This window comes from Xiphophorus maculatus, chromosome 1 (genome assembly GCF_002775205.1).
Source record: "Xiphophorus maculatus strain JP 163 A chromosome 1, X_maculatus-5.0-male, whole genome shotgun sequence".
Classification (NCBI taxonomy): domain Eukaryota; kingdom Metazoa; phylum Chordata; class Actinopteri; order Cyprinodontiformes; family Poeciliidae; genus Xiphophorus; species Xiphophorus maculatus.
In genome coordinates, this window is record NC_036443.1 from 21,423,290 (window position 1) to 21,443,082 (window position 19,793).

Genomic DNA, 19,793 nt, shown 5'->3' on the forward strand with positions numbered 1-19,793 from the left:
ATTACTCTCATTCAAAAACAGTTGATATTTGTATTCTTGCATGGTATGGGATTACAGCAATTTAACAACAGGGAGACTATAAACAATATTTTAAACAATAAAAGTTGTTTTTATTGAGGGAAAGGTTTAGATTTCGCCTGGCTTATGTACTGTACCAACGAACAAACATTTCAAACTTAAAATATTTATAAAGCATTCCGTGTACTAGATAAGATAAATTACCCCCAAAAAGGTAGAAAAAGGAGAGTTATTTTAAAGCATAAACTAAAAACTGAGGACAAAGCGAATGTGACATAAAGTGGCAAGAAAAACACACACCAGCAAACGCAGAAGAGATTTTGGAGAAATTGCATTGATTTAGAGAAGGTTTAACTATTATCGAACAATGTTTTCGGTTTTGTGGATCTCAAGCAAAACGATGATCATTGTTACAAGAAATTAAATAAAATCCAACCCAGAACCACAAATAACATTTCATAACTAAAAACTTCACAAAGTCTGGGACCAATGACAGCCTACTCTTTTCATTGGCTGAACAATTGCCAAAATGTAAAAACATTAATTAGCAAACACCTGTTGAGAACAATGTGGCTGCGTGAGAAAAGCCATGAACATAAAAACCTTAAACTTCCCTGGGGCTAAACTGAGGTAGGTGTACTCTAGCTTATTTATTCTTATGTTCAGTTGCTATACAACTCCCAGGTTCATTTAAAATAAAAATGAATGCTAACCCAACATGACCAACATGCAAACAAACCTGTTTCTGTATCTGTCTTAACTTCCTAATATGTTTGTGATTACCAGTTCAGAACATCATAAGTAGCATAAATTCTCCACATTGGTACAGAATCTGAGAAGCATTGTTTTAAAGACAATCAATATAGGGGTACGTGACCTTAACAGATTTTTGGAAACAAGCCCAGAGAACTGAAAAATGCAAAAATATAAAGATTTTTCATAACAAAACATTAGATATTCAAATGAGATAATCTAAGAGGAAGAATTCCCTTCCTACTATGCCGACTGGAAATGTTTCATACCAAACTAAGACGGTTTTGTGGTTTCTTACTGAGTCACTGCAAAGACGCAAACTTTGTGGGTTGGCTTCCCCAGCACTATATATCAAGTAGCCTCTACCACAGACACTCCTGTCAGAGAGGAAAGGAATTAGCGAGAAGCATGATGAGGAGCCTTTCCCTGCTTCTGTTGGTAAGCATTACAATTTTAAATATCCATTCTTATGTACTGATTAAACAAGAATAATCTAAATAACATATCAAGTTTTCTTGTCAGATCTAGGTGTGTTTAAATTTTACACATTTAGTGCCTTAGTTTTCCACACTTTTGCTTTGTTGCAGGGAAATAAACACTGAGTGAGTTAAAATAATGTAAACATAGAGATAGAGATAAATCTTTATTGTCATTGTCACAAGAACAACAAAATTTAAAAAGTGCCATCAGTCAGTGCATATGCTTAAAAACAAAAATTAACTGTCTCACAATTCACACACAATGTAAGAAATAACAAAAAACTGGTAAAAAAACACAAAAACTAATAAATAAGAATAGCCACTTTCTCACATACATCATTCATGATGATTAATTGTTGTTTTTGATTGCATTTAGTTTTGTTATTGCTATCGGGTAAAAACTGTCTCTGAGACAGTTGGTTCTTGTTCTGATTGCTCTGTATCTTCTGCCTGAAGGCAGCGGTGTGAACAGAGAATGTCTGGGGTGGGAAGTGTCCTTTGTGATGTGTTGTGCTTTTCTTAGACATATTTCTCTTACCACATTAGCTGAAACTTTTAAATCTCAAATTTTGGTAAAAGATCAAAATATCATCCTTCAGTTTCAGTTCCTTCTTATATTCCAGGGAAACTTTGTTTGCTGATGTCACTTTACTATCAAAGGAAACTGTTTTTTGTTGCAAAGAGAAAGCCTTAACTATAAAGGCATTTCAGAACGCATACCCATGTAATAGGTCCTCGCTTTGTCATCAATCAGAGAAGGAAACATACGTACATGTTTGGTGAGTTTGGTTTTAATGCTTTGAATGTATTTTTTTTTTGTACGTCTGGCCTGTCTCAAACAGAAATCTAAAGTGACAAAGACTCTGTTTTTAGGTTCCCTTTAATGCTTTATTCTAGGTGTCAGTAGTGTGAGAATACTAATAAGTACAGCTGGTGAGGCACTTTTGGCAACTGCTACCTTTCTTCCTCTGCACTTCTCTGAAGTTTTAGCATGCTTGGGTTTGTGGAACCAGAAAAAAAAATACAATTTATGTAAACAATTCAAATAACGTTTTGAAAACTAATTTTCTTGGAGAAATATGTGGAAAACATGATTATAACTTGGAGAAAGTGTAGACCAGGGCAGTGAGGAGAGTTTATGGTATATAGAGAGAGTCGGCAGAGCTATGGTGCACAGCTTTATTTCAAATGGCAGAGGAACTAAAAACCTATTTAATGGAACAGTTAGTCCTACACACACACACAAAAGAAATAATAATTCTGTGATCAAGATTTCAACCAAATATTCTTGGAAATATAATGATTTATAGTAAAATCTACCTATTATGTTAATTGGTCTCTTTAAATTCTCTTGCGGTGCGAGTGTGTCTGTCTCTGTGTTGTGCTGCAATGAATTGGCGACTTAAACAGGTGTACCCTGCCTCTCTCTCACCCAATAACCGCTGGAGATAGGCACCATTAATAAAGTTTTATCAGTTGACTGAATCATTTACAACAGTCATATAACATTAAATTAAATTATTTTTTAGATTAATTTGTATAAATTTAAAGGATTTAATTTTTTCACAACTTAATTTGTTTAAATTATAACTATTTCATTAATATTTTCATTCAAATATACTTAAATTACTAAATACAAAATGTCTAAATTAATTAACTTTAACTCAAAACTAAACATAAAAAAATTTAATTATTAATATTGGCTTTAATTCTTGTTTTAATGTTATGGAGTTGATTTGGGGTATTCTTTGTGTCTGTGTGTTCACATAAATGAACTCACAATGAGCTAATACCAGAATGTAAGCATGCTAATATGTATCATTTATCTTCACAGAGTCTTAAGAGATATTTCTAAGACCAAGAATGTAATGATAATTATAATATAGTGCGATTAGACACTACAACAGTCTCATTGTGGAGAAGAATGTACTAGTCCCCAGAATGAGGCTTCTCTTGCCCTTTTTTGTTCTTTTTCCACAGCTATTGTGAATTTTATGAAACAAAAAAGAGCTACTATCTCTCTCTCTCCCGCTCCGTCTCTCTCTCACACATGCCTAAACTCAATTCACACCTTCGTCCTAAACCTAACCCCTAACTCAAAAACATTACTTCTTCTTAAGGGGACCAGGCTTTGGGTCCCATGACGTGGTAGTTGTTGAAAAAAATTGTTTTTACAATGTTCCAAATAAATATGTGTGTGAGTGGTTGAGTAGTTGTTTTATAATCTTTCTTTCTTCCTTGTTATTTTTTCTTGTTTTTTTTTTGTTTTTTTTTTGCAAGGGGACAAGTGTTAAGTATAAACAAAAACAGAACACTAACACTTCCCCAGATGGGCATTTAGCAAAATAAAAAAGTTAAAAGACAATAAAACAATATAGCAAGTTAAAATGTCAAGGTGTTTTGTTAGACTCCAGCTCCCTCTTTTCACATGCCTCTGGGCAAGGCCCTGAACACCAAGTTGCCTACATGTCTGCACATTATTGTGTAAGCACAGACATGTTTATGGGTAGGAATGTCTGAACATAATTACAATATACAGTGCGAGTAGCATGACTGGAAATTTGTAATATAAAATCATTCCATTGACCACTTACAAATGCAAAAATTGACAATAACCCACTGAGAAAATGTAACAATTTCTAATGAACAGTAGGAAATAAATCCCAAATCTAAAATTTTCAATGAATGTATAAAATGTTTCAAAAACATGTAACATTACCATGTTACATGTTATGTTATGTGTTATGTAACATAAACATAGACATTACTTTAAGGAACTCTGTATAGTTTCCTTATGAGTCAAAAGCCATGTTAATAGGTAACTACCAGTCTCTTATACTGTAGATTTGTGTGCATTTGTTGTATTAATGAACACTGACTTTGTTTGTGAGAATATCCTTGAACTGAGTGCACAAGATGATATACTCCATCTTGTCAAAAAAGAAGGTAAAGATAAGGCATATACAGTAGCTTTGAATTATTGTGAGGTAGCAGAGAACATGAAAAAAACTTAAGTAATAAAAAGACGAAAAAAAGAGCAATTAATGTTTGTAAGTTAATCATGTTCCTTTTCTGTATTTTCTATCCATAGGTTGCATTAATAGTCTTGGGAGGTAGTACAGAGGGCAGTGAGCACCATAAACAAGCTAAACGGGTAAATAGTGAAAATTTCAAATTTAAAAAAAAAAAAAATGTAATTGTTAATTTAATCTGCATTTTGGCTTCTATAGGAAACCTTATCACGTTCCAAAAGAAGATGGGTCCTGTCTACGATAGAACTAGAAGAGGAAATGGACGTGAAATACCCGTACAAAATTTCTACAGTAAAACACAGATTCTTTATAAATATTGGAAATACAATAATCTGTCGGCTCAATGCCTAATCAAGGTTATTAATGCAAAAACCTGCCACTGATAGTCGGATTATTTGTTTCTCTTCTAGATGCACAATCTTAAGACAGCAGATACAGAATATGAGTTTGAAATAAAGGGAGATGGTGTGAAAGAAGGACTGTTCAGCATTAATAAAACAACTGGAGAAGTCTATGTACATAGGCGCCTCGACAGGGAACAGAAGAAATCCTATCATGTGAGGGACAATTCATCACTATCAATACCTGCTATGATATGTAGTCATTACAAACTGTGTCATCTGAATAAAATATAATCAACAGATCACATTTGATATCTTGGACAAAATTACAAAGCAAAAAATTGACCGAGATCTATCTTTTGATGTGGATGTAAGAGACATAAACGACAACGCACCGAGGTTCGCTGCGTTTCAGAAAAGTTACGATGTGAAAGAAAATACGAAAGAAGGTAAGTTCAGAAATGTGCAAATATATCAAAAGTCTGCAGATTTTCTAAATTATGAAACTTTTATAAAAAAGTTTTTATAAAAACTTTCTGGTTGTAGATTTGCCAAAAATATTAACAATTAAGGCTTTAATTTCTTGATTAATGTTAGTCAAGTTTAAGAATAACATTTTCATATCTAGCCGACAAAACATTTTGGCACGTGTGGATATACTTATGCTTATACGTTCTTTCTATGGAGTTCTGTGAATCTTTTTTATCTTTTTTTGTATAATGTAATAAATACATTATATATTATTTATGTAGACAATAAATGATAACTGAACATGTTCCAGATACTTTGATGATTTTCTTTGTTTGTCTGCCAGGAGAATACCTGCCAGTGATCATGGACATTGTAGACGATGATGAGCCAGGCACAATCAACTCATCAGTTGTGGTCACTGTGGGTAAACAAAGCCCACCTGAACCAAAGATTGCAGTAAAGAGTATTAATGGCAGACTACATCAACTCGTATCTGAAGGATGCTTTGACTATGATGTAGGTCTTAATTTATTAAAGTAATGTAGTTTTTGGAAATTCACGCACGTTGTAATTTTTTCGTCAAGCTAAAATATGTTTAACTATATTTTTCAGAAAGAAAAACACTTTTCCATTGTTATTAATGCATCTGATCGTGGAAAACCACCAGTTTCCAGAACTGAAGTTATTGAACTCAATATTATTGACACAAACAGTCATCCACCCACGTTTAAGAAGAGACAGGCAAGAATTACTTACGATATCAATGTTTATTTATTTTGCTTTTTAATTTGTAAATTCCACTAAATTTATTATTTTTTCATGTTTTAGTATGAAGCTGAGGCTGTGGAAATGCAAACCCCTGATGACATTTTAAGAGTTGCAGTAGAGGATAAGGACACTCCCAACACTGACGGCTGGCGAGCCAAGTACTCCTTTATCAGTGGCAATGAAGATAAAATTTACAAAATTACCACTGACCCTAAAACAAACGAAGGGATCATTGGTGTTGTCAAGGTAACTGTTTTACCACACCTTACAGAAAATGTTCATTCATAATGGACTAAACTATGAGTTCACCAATTGTTAGCATAAGTATTATGAAGAGTTACTGAACATCTACACTTGTGTCTTCTTCAGGCGAAGAATTTTGACGTAACTACTTTGGTAAAACTGCAAATCGGAGTTGAGAATATTGAACCTTTAAAAGTCTGTAAAGATGGAAAATTAATTGAAGATTCAAGCATCCTTCCAGCAAAAGATTCTGTCAACATCACAGTGAAAATGGTTGACACTAATGACGCTCCGGTGTTCGAAAAATTTACAGCTGAGGTATACCAGACAGAGGAATCAGAGAAAGGACAGGTGCTGTATACCCCTAAGGTTCATGATGTTGACTCCCCTAACGTCAGGTAGGTTCTCAACGAAACTGCATTCATGTTCAGCATTATTTGCTTGTTTGACCGGCATTAAAATTATTTGTAAAGTCAATTAATAATTGCGAACTTACTGCCTCACAATTGATCATAACCTAATGTGTGCATTTGTGCAAGATGTGGTAATATGTATGTTTTAGGAAGAGAAAAGAATGAAAACAAACAAAAAAAAATACTATTTAAGTACTGTTCCTCATTTAAGATATGCATATTTTGCCATAATCCTTCTTCAATGGGTTTCCCCCAATAATGTAAGAATCTCTGAGGTGGGGTGATTGCAGGGTTTAGTGTGCCTGTCTTATAATTGTATGACAAGAATTCAGACATATAGACTACAGTAATTTCTATTTTACTAATAAGGTTTTGAGGTTGAATAGTGATACAGATAGACAGTTTATTTTTCTCCTGACAATAAAATTGACCTACTGTTTGATTATTATTTTTTTGCCCAGGTTTGAACTGTTAGAAGACCCTGCTGAATGGGTGACTATTGATGAAAAAACAGGAGCAATCACAACAATCGAGAAGATGGACAGAGAATCACCTTTTGTAGATGAGAACAGTATTTACAGAATTGTTATTGCTGCCATAGATGATGGTATGACAAGACATTTCTAAACATTTGCAGCTACAATCAGAAGGCATAATTTATTAAATTCCTGAACTTAAAAAATTTCCTTTCCTGTGGTTTTCAAGGTTCACCTCCAGCCACAAGTACATGCACAGTCAGTGTCCACCTCAGGGATATCAATGATAACACTCCTACGCTGCTCAACAAGACTTTCATTTTGTGTTCAAACCATGTTGACAAGGTCATGGTGCGTGCTAAAGATGCTGATGCTGAGCCATACAGTGGACCCTTCAGTTTCTCCTTGGCAAACGGTAAAACTGTGAGCGAACGCTGGAAAATAGATCCTACCTACGGTTAGTTCACACTTTGGCCTCCTACCAAAATTACCAAATCATATAATCATAGTTGGGTCATATATATTTACCTTTATGTAGTAATAATAATAATAATAATAATAATAATAATAATAATAATAATAATAATAATAATAATAATAATACATTTCATTTGTATAGCAAATTTCTAAAAATGCAAAGATACTTTACAGGAATCAAGCTAAATTACAAACAGAGCACTTGAGTACAACAAACAAAATCAAAAAAGGAAGTATGTATTCATATATTTTACAAATGTATTTTTTTTTATAAACAGGTGAAGAGGTTGGCATTGTTTTGCTGAAGAAATCTGACTACGGTAAATACTCTGTACCGATACGGATTCAGGACAAACAGAGTCAAGCTAAGGAGGAGAAATTAGCCATTGAGGTTTGTGAGTGTGACGAAACCGGTGTTTGCCCAAAGATCTTGTCAATTGGCCTTGGTGACGCTGTCATAGGAATAATTTGTGCAGGACTGCTTGCATTTCTATGTGAGTATAAAATTATAAACAATGATCAAAATAATGAAAGTGTATATACTATGTGTGTGTAATATTTTCACTTTTTGAAAATATGACATTTGGGTTTCCATTAGCTGTAGGACAGAATCATGACTTCAGAGTCATTCCCTAAGAAAATAACAAATGCCTCCAATAAATGGAGCACTGTGGAAGTTCAAATGAATCTGAAAAGTGCCTCCTCCCTCTGAAGCCGTTTCTTCCTTTTTAGTATTTCCAGCTAGAAGACCCTTTTCTCAAAACTAGTTTGACCATTTTAATGATCAAACTATTTCTTTTGTTTCTTGTCCTACAGAAACAAAAGAAAGGCTGTCTGTTGATATACTGAATCTTCTGAAATAAATTAACTGAATTCTTATTCACATTTACATCCATTTAACCTTATGTTAACAGGCAATTTAAAACTCATGAGATATACATTTAGGGTTAGCTTTAAAGTAAATAGAATTTGTAAACCTGGTGCTTAAACTATTTTATTGTCTCCACAGTATTGCTCCTTCTTTTGAAATGTAATCAACAAAAACATACAAACCCTATATGCAGTGAAGAATACACTCAGACACTGATGAAGTACAATGAAGAAGGACCAGGCACTGATTGCAATGTAAGTTGTGGAGTGACTGTGCTGACTGCATAAAGACTGTCAATAAGACATCTCAGGATTGCCCTCCTTAAACAGTTAACTCTTTTTATTCTGGCATCAAAAACTCTAAAATTAGTCTTGCATTACACAAAGAATCATATTGTACTTTGTATCATTCACTCCAATTTGTGTGTACAATTAGATTAAATTTAAATAAATTGGATTCATCATGTATTTCTGAATTATTGGAATTTAATTGGGCCACTTTTACTTGTAAAACGCCTTCAGATGACATTTGATGTGAACTGGCGCTATATGAATAACCTAAAATGAATGGAGTGTGTAACACAGAGGTTATGATGCATTGCTACAGCAAACACAAATGTATTTTTCTCTACTATTTCTTTGCCAGTCTAAGTCCAACATCTTACCATCAATGACTATGGAGAGTAATGTAAACGGCATCAAGCTGGGCCATACACAGGTACTTCACTACTTTTATGTCTTCATTCCAATTCAAGTTACAAACTCAGTCAATGTGTGATTACCCTTTGACTGAATAAAAACTTTAAACTGGCACTTGTTCCTTGTAATATTTACATTCTTAAGACAAGTACAGAATTTAATCTAGCAGGTTTTAAGAAAAGTCCTAACCTTTTTAAACAGTCAGTGGTCTCAGAAATATGACTGCCAAATGTGATACATTTGGCATTATAAAGGTAATTCTAAAATTAAAAAGTTACTTATCTGGCTATGTTTGTTCAATGTAGCAGGAAATGCATAATACAAAATAATTACCGAGTGTAATTCAAGAATCATATTGTACAATATTTAGAAGCAGACACGATTATTTATTTTCAGCTTTCAAATTTACTAAAGTCCTTTTGGAACATTTATGTATTCAAGTTCCTGCTTTATTCATTTGTGGACATCAACTAGATCACCAACACATTCCCAGGAATTGTCAATAGTACATAAGCATCCAACACAAAAACCAGAAATGATATCTAAGGGTTTAAATATTTTATTTTGTATCAAAGATTGACTAATTTTAATGTCTATTGATCTATGCCACTATTTATGTCTGCTCCACCTTTAAAAAGTCCCTTTTTTTTACTGTAATGTATATCCACAGATGAACTCCAACATAAACCTAACAGAGTCTCAGCAGCTTGTTCACTTCCAAAGAAGCAATAATAAGGATTACACAGTATTTATGGCTAACTTGTCTGGTTTTTCTCCATAACTACAGTTGTGAAGGATAGTTTTGGAGAAGTTTAAAGTAGGGTTATTTTACAAAACAATACTGCAGTCTATATAAATATCTTAAATATCACTGTTTAATCCATCATCTAAAACCTAAACATGGCCATCCATCCAACCTGACAAGTCCAGGTAAGAAGAACAATAATACAAGGAGTGGCCAAGGGATCACAGTAACCCACAGTGGCAGAGATCCATAGTTCAGGTTGACAAAATCTGTTTAAAGGACAGAGATTAGATAAGCACTTCACAAATCTGGTCTCTAAGGAAGAATTAAACTATTTAAACTTTTAAAAGACAGGCATGAGTAGTCAGTTTTCAGTTTGCCACAAGCTGTGTTTTTTTTTTTTGAGCAGCCTCTACCAAGCTGGTCAGTGTTGGGCAAGGGAAGTCTTTGAAGAAAATCTGTTAGAGGCTCTTTTAAATTTAAGACAGGATTACCAGTCAAATTCCATTTTGAACAAGATTAAATATTACAGCCAGACTTACAACTGAATCATTTTAATCAAAGCATATTCATGTGAGGCAAAATATGCCCATTTCACAAAGACATGATGGAGAGCCTTTATGAAAATCAATATTAAAACGTTGCCTGAGAATGTAAGTTAGATTTACAGTCTGGACTCCGTTTTGTTCCTTCTAGCACATATTTTCAACCTAAACCATTTAATTGTAGCTCTGGCTGTTTGTTAAAGGAGTTGTCTTGCTGGCCTTAGCTGACATTTGCAGTCTCAATAGGTTTCTTCCATGACTTTACTGTGTTTCACTGTAGCCATCCTGACATAAAGGTTATTGTAAATATAAAAAGTTAATTACCTGACTGTTTAATCATTGTCGCAGGAAATGTATAATTCAAAATAATTACTGAGTGTAATTCAAGAATCATTTTGTACAATATTTACAAGCGGATATGGTTCTTTATTTTCAATTTTCAAATTTGCAGTCCTTTTGGTAAATGTATTTATTCAAGTTCAGAATCAGAATGCTTATATTGTTATTGTTACAGAAGGACAACAAAAAAAGACATGTGCCTGGGGCTGGTCAAACCTGGACTAAATTAAATGTTAAATATTGGTCTGTGCAGGTATTTATGTCTGTGGTGCCTTTAGACAGTACTTAAGCTTTACTGTAATGTATATCCACAGATGAACTCCAACATGAACCTAACAGAGTCTCAGCAGTTTGTTCACATCCAAAGAAGTAAAAAGGAGGATTACATGGTGAGTAATTATGACTAACTCAGCTGGTCTTTCTCCATAATTACAGTTGTGAAGGATAGAGTTTTGGATAAGTTTTATAAAACAATATAAAACTGCAGTCTCTGAATATCTTAAAAGTCAGTGTTTAATACACCATCTAAAACCTAAACATGGCCATCCATTGAAAGTGAAGAGTCCAGGTGAGAAGAACAATAATACAAGGAGTGCTCTAGCTTTGTCTTTTGCAGCCTGAACAGGTTTTTTTATTCAATGACTATACTCTAGTTACCTTTTTGCCAGTAATTTAGCTTAACTATAACGTATTTCCACAGATGAATGTAAACATGAACATATTGGAGTCTCAGCGGCAGAGAGGCCTTCACAAAGGCATGACGAGAAATGCCAGAGTGAGTATGGACACATCATCTGATCTTTCTCAATAACTGTGTGATACAGTATATACTGTACGTTTCTGTGTCACTTTGGTTCTGTTGGTTAGTGTTGAGTAGCACAACACAAGTTTTAAAGCACAAGAGGGTGATTAAAGGAACACTTTTGAAAAACGATCCCCATCCAAAACGTTCTAATTGTTTTGTTTAGTAAAGTTATTACTCATTCATACACACACTTAGCATTTGCTAATAAAAAATTCTACAAATTAGGAAGATCCAGAAGTAAGTAAGTATGAAAAAATGTAAGGTCTGTATAGGTGTTTGGGTTTCCAGACTGCAGATTTCATTTCATGCTTCAAAGAATAAAATGAGTCATTTCAGGATAGCAAATGGTTTTTACTATGGTTTATATTTAAGTGATTTCCTTGACCTTATTATTTGTCACAAAGTTCTTATGGGATTTGTCCAGTCCATCCAGTTTCAGAAATTGTACTCAGTGAAGTTTCAGATGGACATTCAGATTTTGCATATTTTTTTCAATTCTGCTGTTCTCTGCTGTATATTTATCTAAAAAGTATACTATTTAATATAGATATTTTCACTGCATTTGAAGAAAAAGAAAAAGAAATTTTAAAATGCAGTCATGCTCAATGAGACAAATAAGGCTACAAAAAATAAATAAATAAATAAATAAAAATTCTGTATCAAAAAAAGCAAATCTGTCAATGTGAATATGAGTGTATCACTTACTAAGAAAATGTTTAGAAACGTTAAAAGGTCAAGCTAAAGATGTGCTTTTTTCCTTAAATCAGCGCTCAACAGTGTCATCAGACATGAGGAGCACAGTTCAGGTAAGCAAACCTCTTTATTTACAATGCGCTGCAAAAGAATTACCATCTCTTTAATTTTTTTCTAAGCTTCATCTCCTAAAACATTTTTTTCCTGCATACAACAAACCTCAACATAGCATATAGTATGTTGAGGTTTGTTTGTAACATATGCAAGAAATTAACACCAAGTGGTATATGCATGTCTAAAACAGGTTAATGATACATGGTTTTCATATATATATATATATATATATATATATATATATATATATATATATATATATATATATGTATATGAGAGAGAGAGAGAAAGAGATTTAAGACAGCATTACAAGTTAATTCCATTTTGAATAAGATTAAATATCACAGCCATAGTTACAATGAAATGAATTTAATCAAACATGTCCATGTGCTAAAATATCCCAGTTGATGCCCAGACCCATATCCAATTGAGGGTTTGTGGCAAAAGTTAGACTATTAGATGCTCTCCTTTTGGCCTGATAGTGGAGCTATTTTGCAGAAGAATGGGGGGAAATGTATGTGAAAACATACACTGTAAGACAAAATCAAGTTAATTACTTGCAAGTAGTAGGCATTCCTAGCAATATAATTTGCAATGCTCCTCTCAGAGGCAACAATAATACAGTCTGAAATTGACTGGCGATTACTGGCTGAGACCACCCTCTCTTTATAATGTCCAGCTCTTTGGAAAATATCTGCAAGTGCATGTACAGTATGTCTGCAAATGAAGTAGGCATTTCCAAAAGAATGTGCTTCTCAAGAGCCACACCTGATTGGACGAGCAAAAGGAATGAGGCATTTCTCAAGGAACCCGCCTGATTGGACAAACAAGATCAAGGGAAACACACTTGGACAAGACAGAGCATTCCACAAGCATGACGGCCCACATGATGACTTTATTACAACAAAATATATAATCGTTCAACGTTCATGAACACTAATATAATCAGATTATGATAAATGTGTAAAATATCAACCCAATAGAAATGTATGCAGGAATTAGTGCATTTTCAGTTAGATTTTTTTTTTTTTTTTTTAATAGCTGACATTTAATTTTTTTTTTTGGCAGAGCTTTCCCGTCAGCCGTTCTAAGAGTACCTGGTCAGATAATCGTACTTCCAGTGTACTTCAGAGGGTAAGATTGCTTTATCTAACACTTTACACGTATGGCAACTTTGAATGTTCTACAATATAGTATGTGGCAATTTTAGTAATGAAATAGTGTCAAAGACACAATAGTGCATTTGATAAAATATGATAAAATGCATTTTTGTCCATAATCGCATGAAGCACAATTATTGAGTCTCTTAACCAATGTATTTTTAACTAAAAATGCATTGGTTAAAATTGAATTTGAGTGTTTTATATTTATGTTAATGTTTTTTTGTTTTGTTTTTTTTCTATTAAATCCACAGTCTCTTTCAGTGACTTGTGATAACCAAACAAATAGCTCAGATGACTATGTCAAGATTTATGATTATGAGGGGAATGGCAACAGCTGCATGTCACTGGATGTGCTGTCATCTGGCAACCAACAGGATGATTTAAGCTTTTTGAATGATCTCGGACCACAGTTCAAGACCTTGGAAAAGATCATTATGGCAAACAAGTCTGGAGTTTCCTAAAGCAGAGAAGTCTGGAATTTAAGATAATCTTTCATACTCTCTAGTTTGGTATTAAAAATACTGTATATACAAGTGGACTTTTTGATAAGTGTATAAACAGAATAGCTAGATTTTGTACATAATGTACATATACAGATCATGCACCTTTAAAGTTAAGTACTGCACATTTGCATTTGTCCACCACACAGAGATTGTGTGTCAAAGCAGTTGCAGTTTGCTTGCTGTTGTATGAAGCAGGTCATGCTCTGTTGATTATGAAAAGATGCTCTTTATTAGAAATTGGATGTACTTATTTGTGTCTTACTTTGCTAAACGGGCAGAATTAGTTCTATTATAGAAGAACTTTTCAGTTGTGGTGCTTTGAATATATTTTTTTTCCAACTACAGGTACACTTGTGGACTCAGGGATTTTTTTAAATAACATGTACAGTATATTAACTTTTTATTTGTTAAGTTTGTTAATGTTCTGGGTCTCTTCATCTGGTGAGACTGAAAAGACACCCAGATGAAGAAACTGACTTTCAGTTTGTACTTGTAAGTCAAATTCTTAATAGTCTTTTCTGGGAATGCTGAAAGGATGTTTCTGAAAGTTTGACTTGAAACACCAACAATGTAATGGGTTGCTAAACCACGAAGAGTTCAATATTTAATGTGTAGTAAGAGTTGCACATATATTGGCACTTCTGACAGTTTCTCTCATTGACCTTTGGCACACACGACCCTGCTCTGTCCACTTGTGAACATCCATGCTCTGACTTCTCAGACAAACTGAACACGGCATAAACAACAGGCAGAAGAAGCTTCAAAAAGTAGAGCCTTCTTATTGTGTGGTTGGGTAGACAGAAAATTGTCATGTTACATTTCTGTTAGTTCTCAATAAACAACTTGTCAAACATCTGTCCATGTGACCTTGTTAAAAGGTGTATTTCTCAGTCCAGCTACAGTTCCAATTTGTTGTCCATGTTTGGTAGAGTACAACATTGCTACTGCTATGCTACCAAAAATACAACATAGGGTGACTTGTGGGAACATAAAAGACTCACAAAATGCATAAGAAAAGAAAATGTACTTTATGAATTATTTTAAATCAAAATGTGGCTGCTTTAGTCAACTTATCAAGTCCAAACTTATCTGGGACTTGTCAGACAACACACACACCACTGAAGTGTGGCATTGGATATGATTTATTTTCTCAAAAAGAGCACAAACCTAAACAGACTTGATATGTGCAAGGAACATACCTGATCTCAGCTAAATAGAACAGCGAACCTAGATAGCACAAATGAAACTAATGAAGATAATTATGAAAACTAAAACACTGGAAATTGAGTGGAAGGACAAAACAGTGGTAGAAAAATGCAGAGAGCTGCAGCCTTCAGAGTATTGACGAGCCGCCGACACTGTATGGATATACTTTTTTGAAACTATCAACTTTATAGTTATTGCACTTTTTAAATTGAATTGCTGAAACAAACTGCCTTTCCTCTGATTTTTTCCATTCGTTAAAATGCTCTCTACAAAAACTGCACATTTTTTATTCAGTTAGACTGTGTTTTTGTACTGTATAAAGCAATACATCAAGAATGCAACACCAAATGTTAATTGTTTTTTTATTTATAATAAATTTAAATACATTAAAAATTGTCCATAACTAATTATTGCCCTCTACCACCTAACTGGTTTGACTCCTTCGCTCCTATCATCTTGGAGGTAGCCATCATACAACTCTCTGAGGTGGAGAATGAGTTCCTCTGTATTTTGTCCCGTCAGAGCAGAAACTGGGATGACCCGCTGTGTTACCTGGCTCCTCAGGGTCTCTAGCTTCTCCCGGGCCTCTGGTAGGTCCATTTTATTGGCAACAATAGCCTGAGGCCGCTGGGACAGACCGGGCTCATACTGGTCCAGTTCATAACACAGGTGCTGCAGCTGGGTCCAGGGCTCTGGCGCCGAGAGGTCCAAGACGAAGAGGAGGAAGCGACAGCGCTCAATGTGACGTAAGAAGGAGATCCCCAGGCCTCGATTTAGATGGGCACCTCGAATGATCCCTGGAATGTCAGCAACTGCACACGCAGAATATAAAATCATGAGATAATAAATTACTTAAAGCAAGTTTGAAACATTTTCGAACATTGATACTCATTACCAGGCCGAGCCCATGCTTCCTTCAAAAATAAATGCCACTGAAATAATTGAAATCTCATCATTAATAAGTGTTTGCTTAAGCAAATTTGTGGTTTTTTTTTTTTAAAGATAAGTACCTGCAACTTGCTCATGATCCCTATATTCAACGATTCCTACATGTGGGTTGAGTGTTGTAAAGGGGTAGGCCGCCACAGCAGGCCTGGCATTGGAGATGGCTCTTAATAGTGATGATTTACCAGCATTTGGAAAGCCAACCTGAAAACATGAAGGGAAAAAAAACCTTAAATTCACAAGAAAAACTGAAAAGCAATATCTGAAATGCTTCCTCAGATATAAGATCTTTTGCCCACCAGTCCAGCATGAGCCATGGTGCGTAGCTCCAGCTGAAGAACCCGCTCCTGGCCTGCCGTGCCTGGGGTCGCCATCATAGGCGCCCGGTTCTCGTTTGAGAGAAAAAAACGATTCCCCTTCCCACCAGCACCTCCAAACACTGCCAAATACTCCTGGCCATGCTCAGCGAGGTCCATTATGGTCATGCCCTGCTCCTTCACCACTGTTCCTACTGGTACCTTTAGTAAGGAAGACCAAATGAAAAGTTAGATCAGGCCATAAGCTCAAAACAAGCACATAAGCTTTTCATGATAAAACGCATCGACTCACAGAAATGTAGGTTGAATTGCCATTGCGACCGTAGCAGTTCTTGTTGCCCCCTGACAGCCCATCCTCTGCTTTGTAAACTGGAATCACTTGGGCCAATGATTTAACAAACCGGTTGGCTGAAAGCATAGAAAATAAAACCTATTTAATGAATGCAGACTCAGCATCAATTAATTTTTGTAATGGCTTTCATGGCTATTTTTGTTTTAGTAAATCCTAAAGAAAAATATTATGAATTCCAACATAAGTTTTTTAATATTTTCTTGATTTTTAAGCAGGCACTTACTATATTATGTATATTTATTTATGTTAACTTCTATATAGTTTACAAGTAACTAAAACCTAAAATTCAGTTCTCCAAAAATCTATTACATTACAGCAATTTTAAAAAAATTACTATTAAAACTTAAATATGTTAATTTGGTGATGTTATAATTTGCATAATTGTGATACGACAGATTTCCAACGTTAGTGACTGATACCCTCCACAAGGGGGGAAAGCCGTAAAAAGTCACTGTTACGGAAGCTGTATGTTTATAGAGGGCCATATGGAAGGGATAATAAGCACAGCCTTAAAATTATTGTAAAGCAATTCAACAGTTTTGGGCACAATAATTCTCATTCCTTATTTTAAGCCACTCCTGAACCAGAGAAAACGTCAAAAGTGCCATAATTTTATTAGAAAAGAGTGACTGAACTATTTTTGGCAATTTTAAAGGGAATGATAATGGTTTTAATGTTTATTCACTATGCTGCAATGTATTTTATAAAATAAATAAATCCTAAACCTTTCATTAGAGCAAATACATTTGTTGTGGTATTAAAACACGTTCAGTCACAGTCACCAGGTGCTACACTCATCATCACCTGTTGATTTCGCAAAACACTGGTCTTGGCTGGGATCTATTGGGCCCATTTTTACCATTTTAATTAGATCGATAGGTTGGTGTATTAATCCATCTGCATTTGTTGTAACAAATGAGATGGAGGACTGACTCACCTTTTATAATGATGCTTCCTCCATCGCCACCGTTTCCTCCATCAGGCCCACCCCATTCTTTTCGGGGCTCGCTGTGGAAGCTGCAGGAACCCTTACCCCCTGAACCAGCAACCAACTTCACACGACGACAGTCCACAAAGTGACGTGTCTGTGGATGACAATATGAAAAGCTTAATTGGATACAAATAAAGGTAACCATGGAATATTGATAATTAAATAAATCTATGCTAGCTTTATATTAAAATGTAAATAAAAAAATTTAGCTATTCAAAGTTAAAACACTTTTTGTTTTATTATTTCAGAGATGTTTGCCCCATTTCTCATCAGAAGCAGACTTGGTTAAATAAATATTATATAAATAAAATCTTAACATCTGCATGGGTATGACTAATTTTGAGTTTGAATGTAAAATGCAGTCAACTAACAATACTTTAGAAGTAATGCTTTAAGCAAAGGATGTAAAATAAACTCTGCTCTTTAGTCAAGTCAAAATTAAGCACATAAAATCTGCAACTTACAAGTAAAAAGTATAGCTGCATTATAATATACTGAATTATACTGTATGTCTAAACAATGTAAGGTAAACACAGTTTTTTATGTCCTGGTCAGATAATCACACTTTGTAGCAACTTGTTTAAACATAAACGTATAAGCAGTTTAAACGCATACCAACTTCTTTTCGGACAGGTCATTCTTCCTCTTGTTTCCCCTGACTTTCCCGTGAAGTGTTGCGGATGTGCAGACCTCTCTGAAGAAACCCTCATTCCGCCTCCACAGCACTGATCCTGGCGCACAACTTGGACTGAACAAACTCCATGCTTTCTTACCTATGTGCTGTCTGTAAATGACCTCAGTGGAGACTGCTTTAACTCTCGACAACAGCATCAACGTCGTGCCCTTCAACATGCTACCACAGAGTTACAAATAAACGCCGGGTTTGTCACATTGACTGTTTGAACGTCTAATTTCCGCTACGATAAAGCAAAATAGACGAAAAGTAAATAAATAAACGGTATAGGTAGGAAAATGATCGCGTAAACTCAAGAGATACACAACGCCCTCTAAATGTTTTGATGTATTCGTTACATTCGTTAAATTCACGCTACCAGGTGTACATGTTTGACTGTAAACTAATGCATCTATGGAACCCGCGAAGGGACACAAGTCTTTTTCTTCATCGTCGACTATCTTGGGGGGGTTGCAGTTATTCTGCTGCATCTCTGCCACCTTCTGGCTCTATCCGTCACTACAGCAATTGTTGTTTTGCAGAGTTCATCTTGGATAGTTAAAATAATAATAGTATGTTTCTGTTTTTCTTTCCTGGTATCCCCACCATTCAGCAATTCTCATTTAAACTCTGACACCCTCCTTTATCTTAATTCGTCTAAATATCGATCATAATAAAAGTTCATTCACAAAATAAACTTGCATGTTTCTCACTTCTAAAGATCTTCTATTCCTTTTTACAGCAGTGTATTTTGGGGACTTTATGTGATAGACCAGAACAAGGTGGTAGGAAATAAGGAAAATAAAACTTGCATATGATAGATTTTTTTAAATTAAAATCTCAAAAGCCTTGCTTGCACTTACAACCTTGTAACCTACTTTGAATAATATTTACTTTCCCTAATTTACGACAAATATTACTATTAAATCTGAAGAATATATCATTTTAATAATTTTATTGACATTAAGCACAATTTCAAGGAACAAGTATGACATTTATATATCAATAAAAAATACATACAGTATATACATGCAATTATTCTAAGTAATTTTGTGAAATGTCTTTAAAATTGTATTTAATAAAAACACAATAAACAGAATGAAGCTTTTCATTCTCATTGGGCAAATTCTGTAATGAAAAATTCAGGCAAACTGAAATATTACCAAATCTTGGACAATGCTGAACCCTGAGTATTAATTGACAATAATTATGAAATTAAACTATGTGACATGTGAATGTTTCTTGGGGGGAAAAAACCACATACAAGCCATATCCAAAAAGGTTGAAACCAGTTTATTTTTAATTACCAAAAAATAACAAAAGGCAACAATCTTCCAACAAACAGATGAAGGATTTTCAGAT

At 34.5% G+C, this 19,793-nt stretch overlaps 2 protein-coding genes across 5 annotated transcripts; one reads left to right on the forward strand and one right to left on the reverse strand.

Moving 5' to 3' along the window:
- The first annotated feature begins 1,029 nt into the window (after positions 1-1,029).
- On the forward strand, positions 1,030-14,001 carry LOC106700353 (cadherin-like protein 26). 4 transcript variants are annotated; one of them, XM_023339484.1, is made up of 19 exons: positions 1,030-1,209; positions 4,342-4,404; positions 4,481-4,573; positions 4,693-4,839; positions 4,925-5,072; positions 5,438-5,610; positions 5,707-5,835; positions 5,923-6,108; positions 6,232-6,503; positions 6,980-7,125; positions 7,224-7,451; positions 7,750-7,965; positions 8,481-8,596; positions 8,988-9,059; positions 10,984-11,058; positions 11,370-11,444; positions 12,242-12,280; positions 13,350-13,415; positions 13,696-14,001. In XM_023339484.1, the coding sequence occupies exons 1-19, from the start codon at positions 1,030-1,032 to the stop codon at positions 13,903-13,905; spliced, it is 2,634 nt and encodes an 877-aa protein (XP_023195252.1). In that variant the 3' UTR covers positions 13,906-14,001. The 4 variants fall into 4 exon arrangements, with proteins under 4 accessions (XP_023195252.1, XP_023195261.1, XP_023195274.1 ...); XM_023339493.1 differs by having other exon boundaries at positions 7,224-7,409; XM_023339498.1 differs by lacking the exon at positions 1,030-1,209 and having other exon boundaries at positions 4,343-4,404; positions 4,481-4,557.
- A 1,508-nt stretch (positions 14,002-15,509) lies between these two features.
- On the reverse strand, positions 15,510-18,853 carry mtg2 (mitochondrial ribosome associated GTPase 2). Its single transcript, XM_014473659.2, has 6 exons — positions 18,374-18,853; positions 17,705-17,852; positions 16,708-16,823; positions 16,398-16,616; positions 16,164-16,302; positions 15,510-15,965 (listed from the first exon to the last, which is right to left on the reverse strand). The coding sequence occupies exons 1-6, from the start codon at positions 18,608-18,610 to the stop codon at positions 15,571-15,573; spliced, it is 1,254 nt and encodes a 417-aa protein (XP_014329145.1). The 5' UTR covers positions 18,611-18,853; the 3' UTR covers positions 15,510-15,570.
- Between the last annotated feature and the right edge of the window lie 940 nt (positions 18,854-19,793).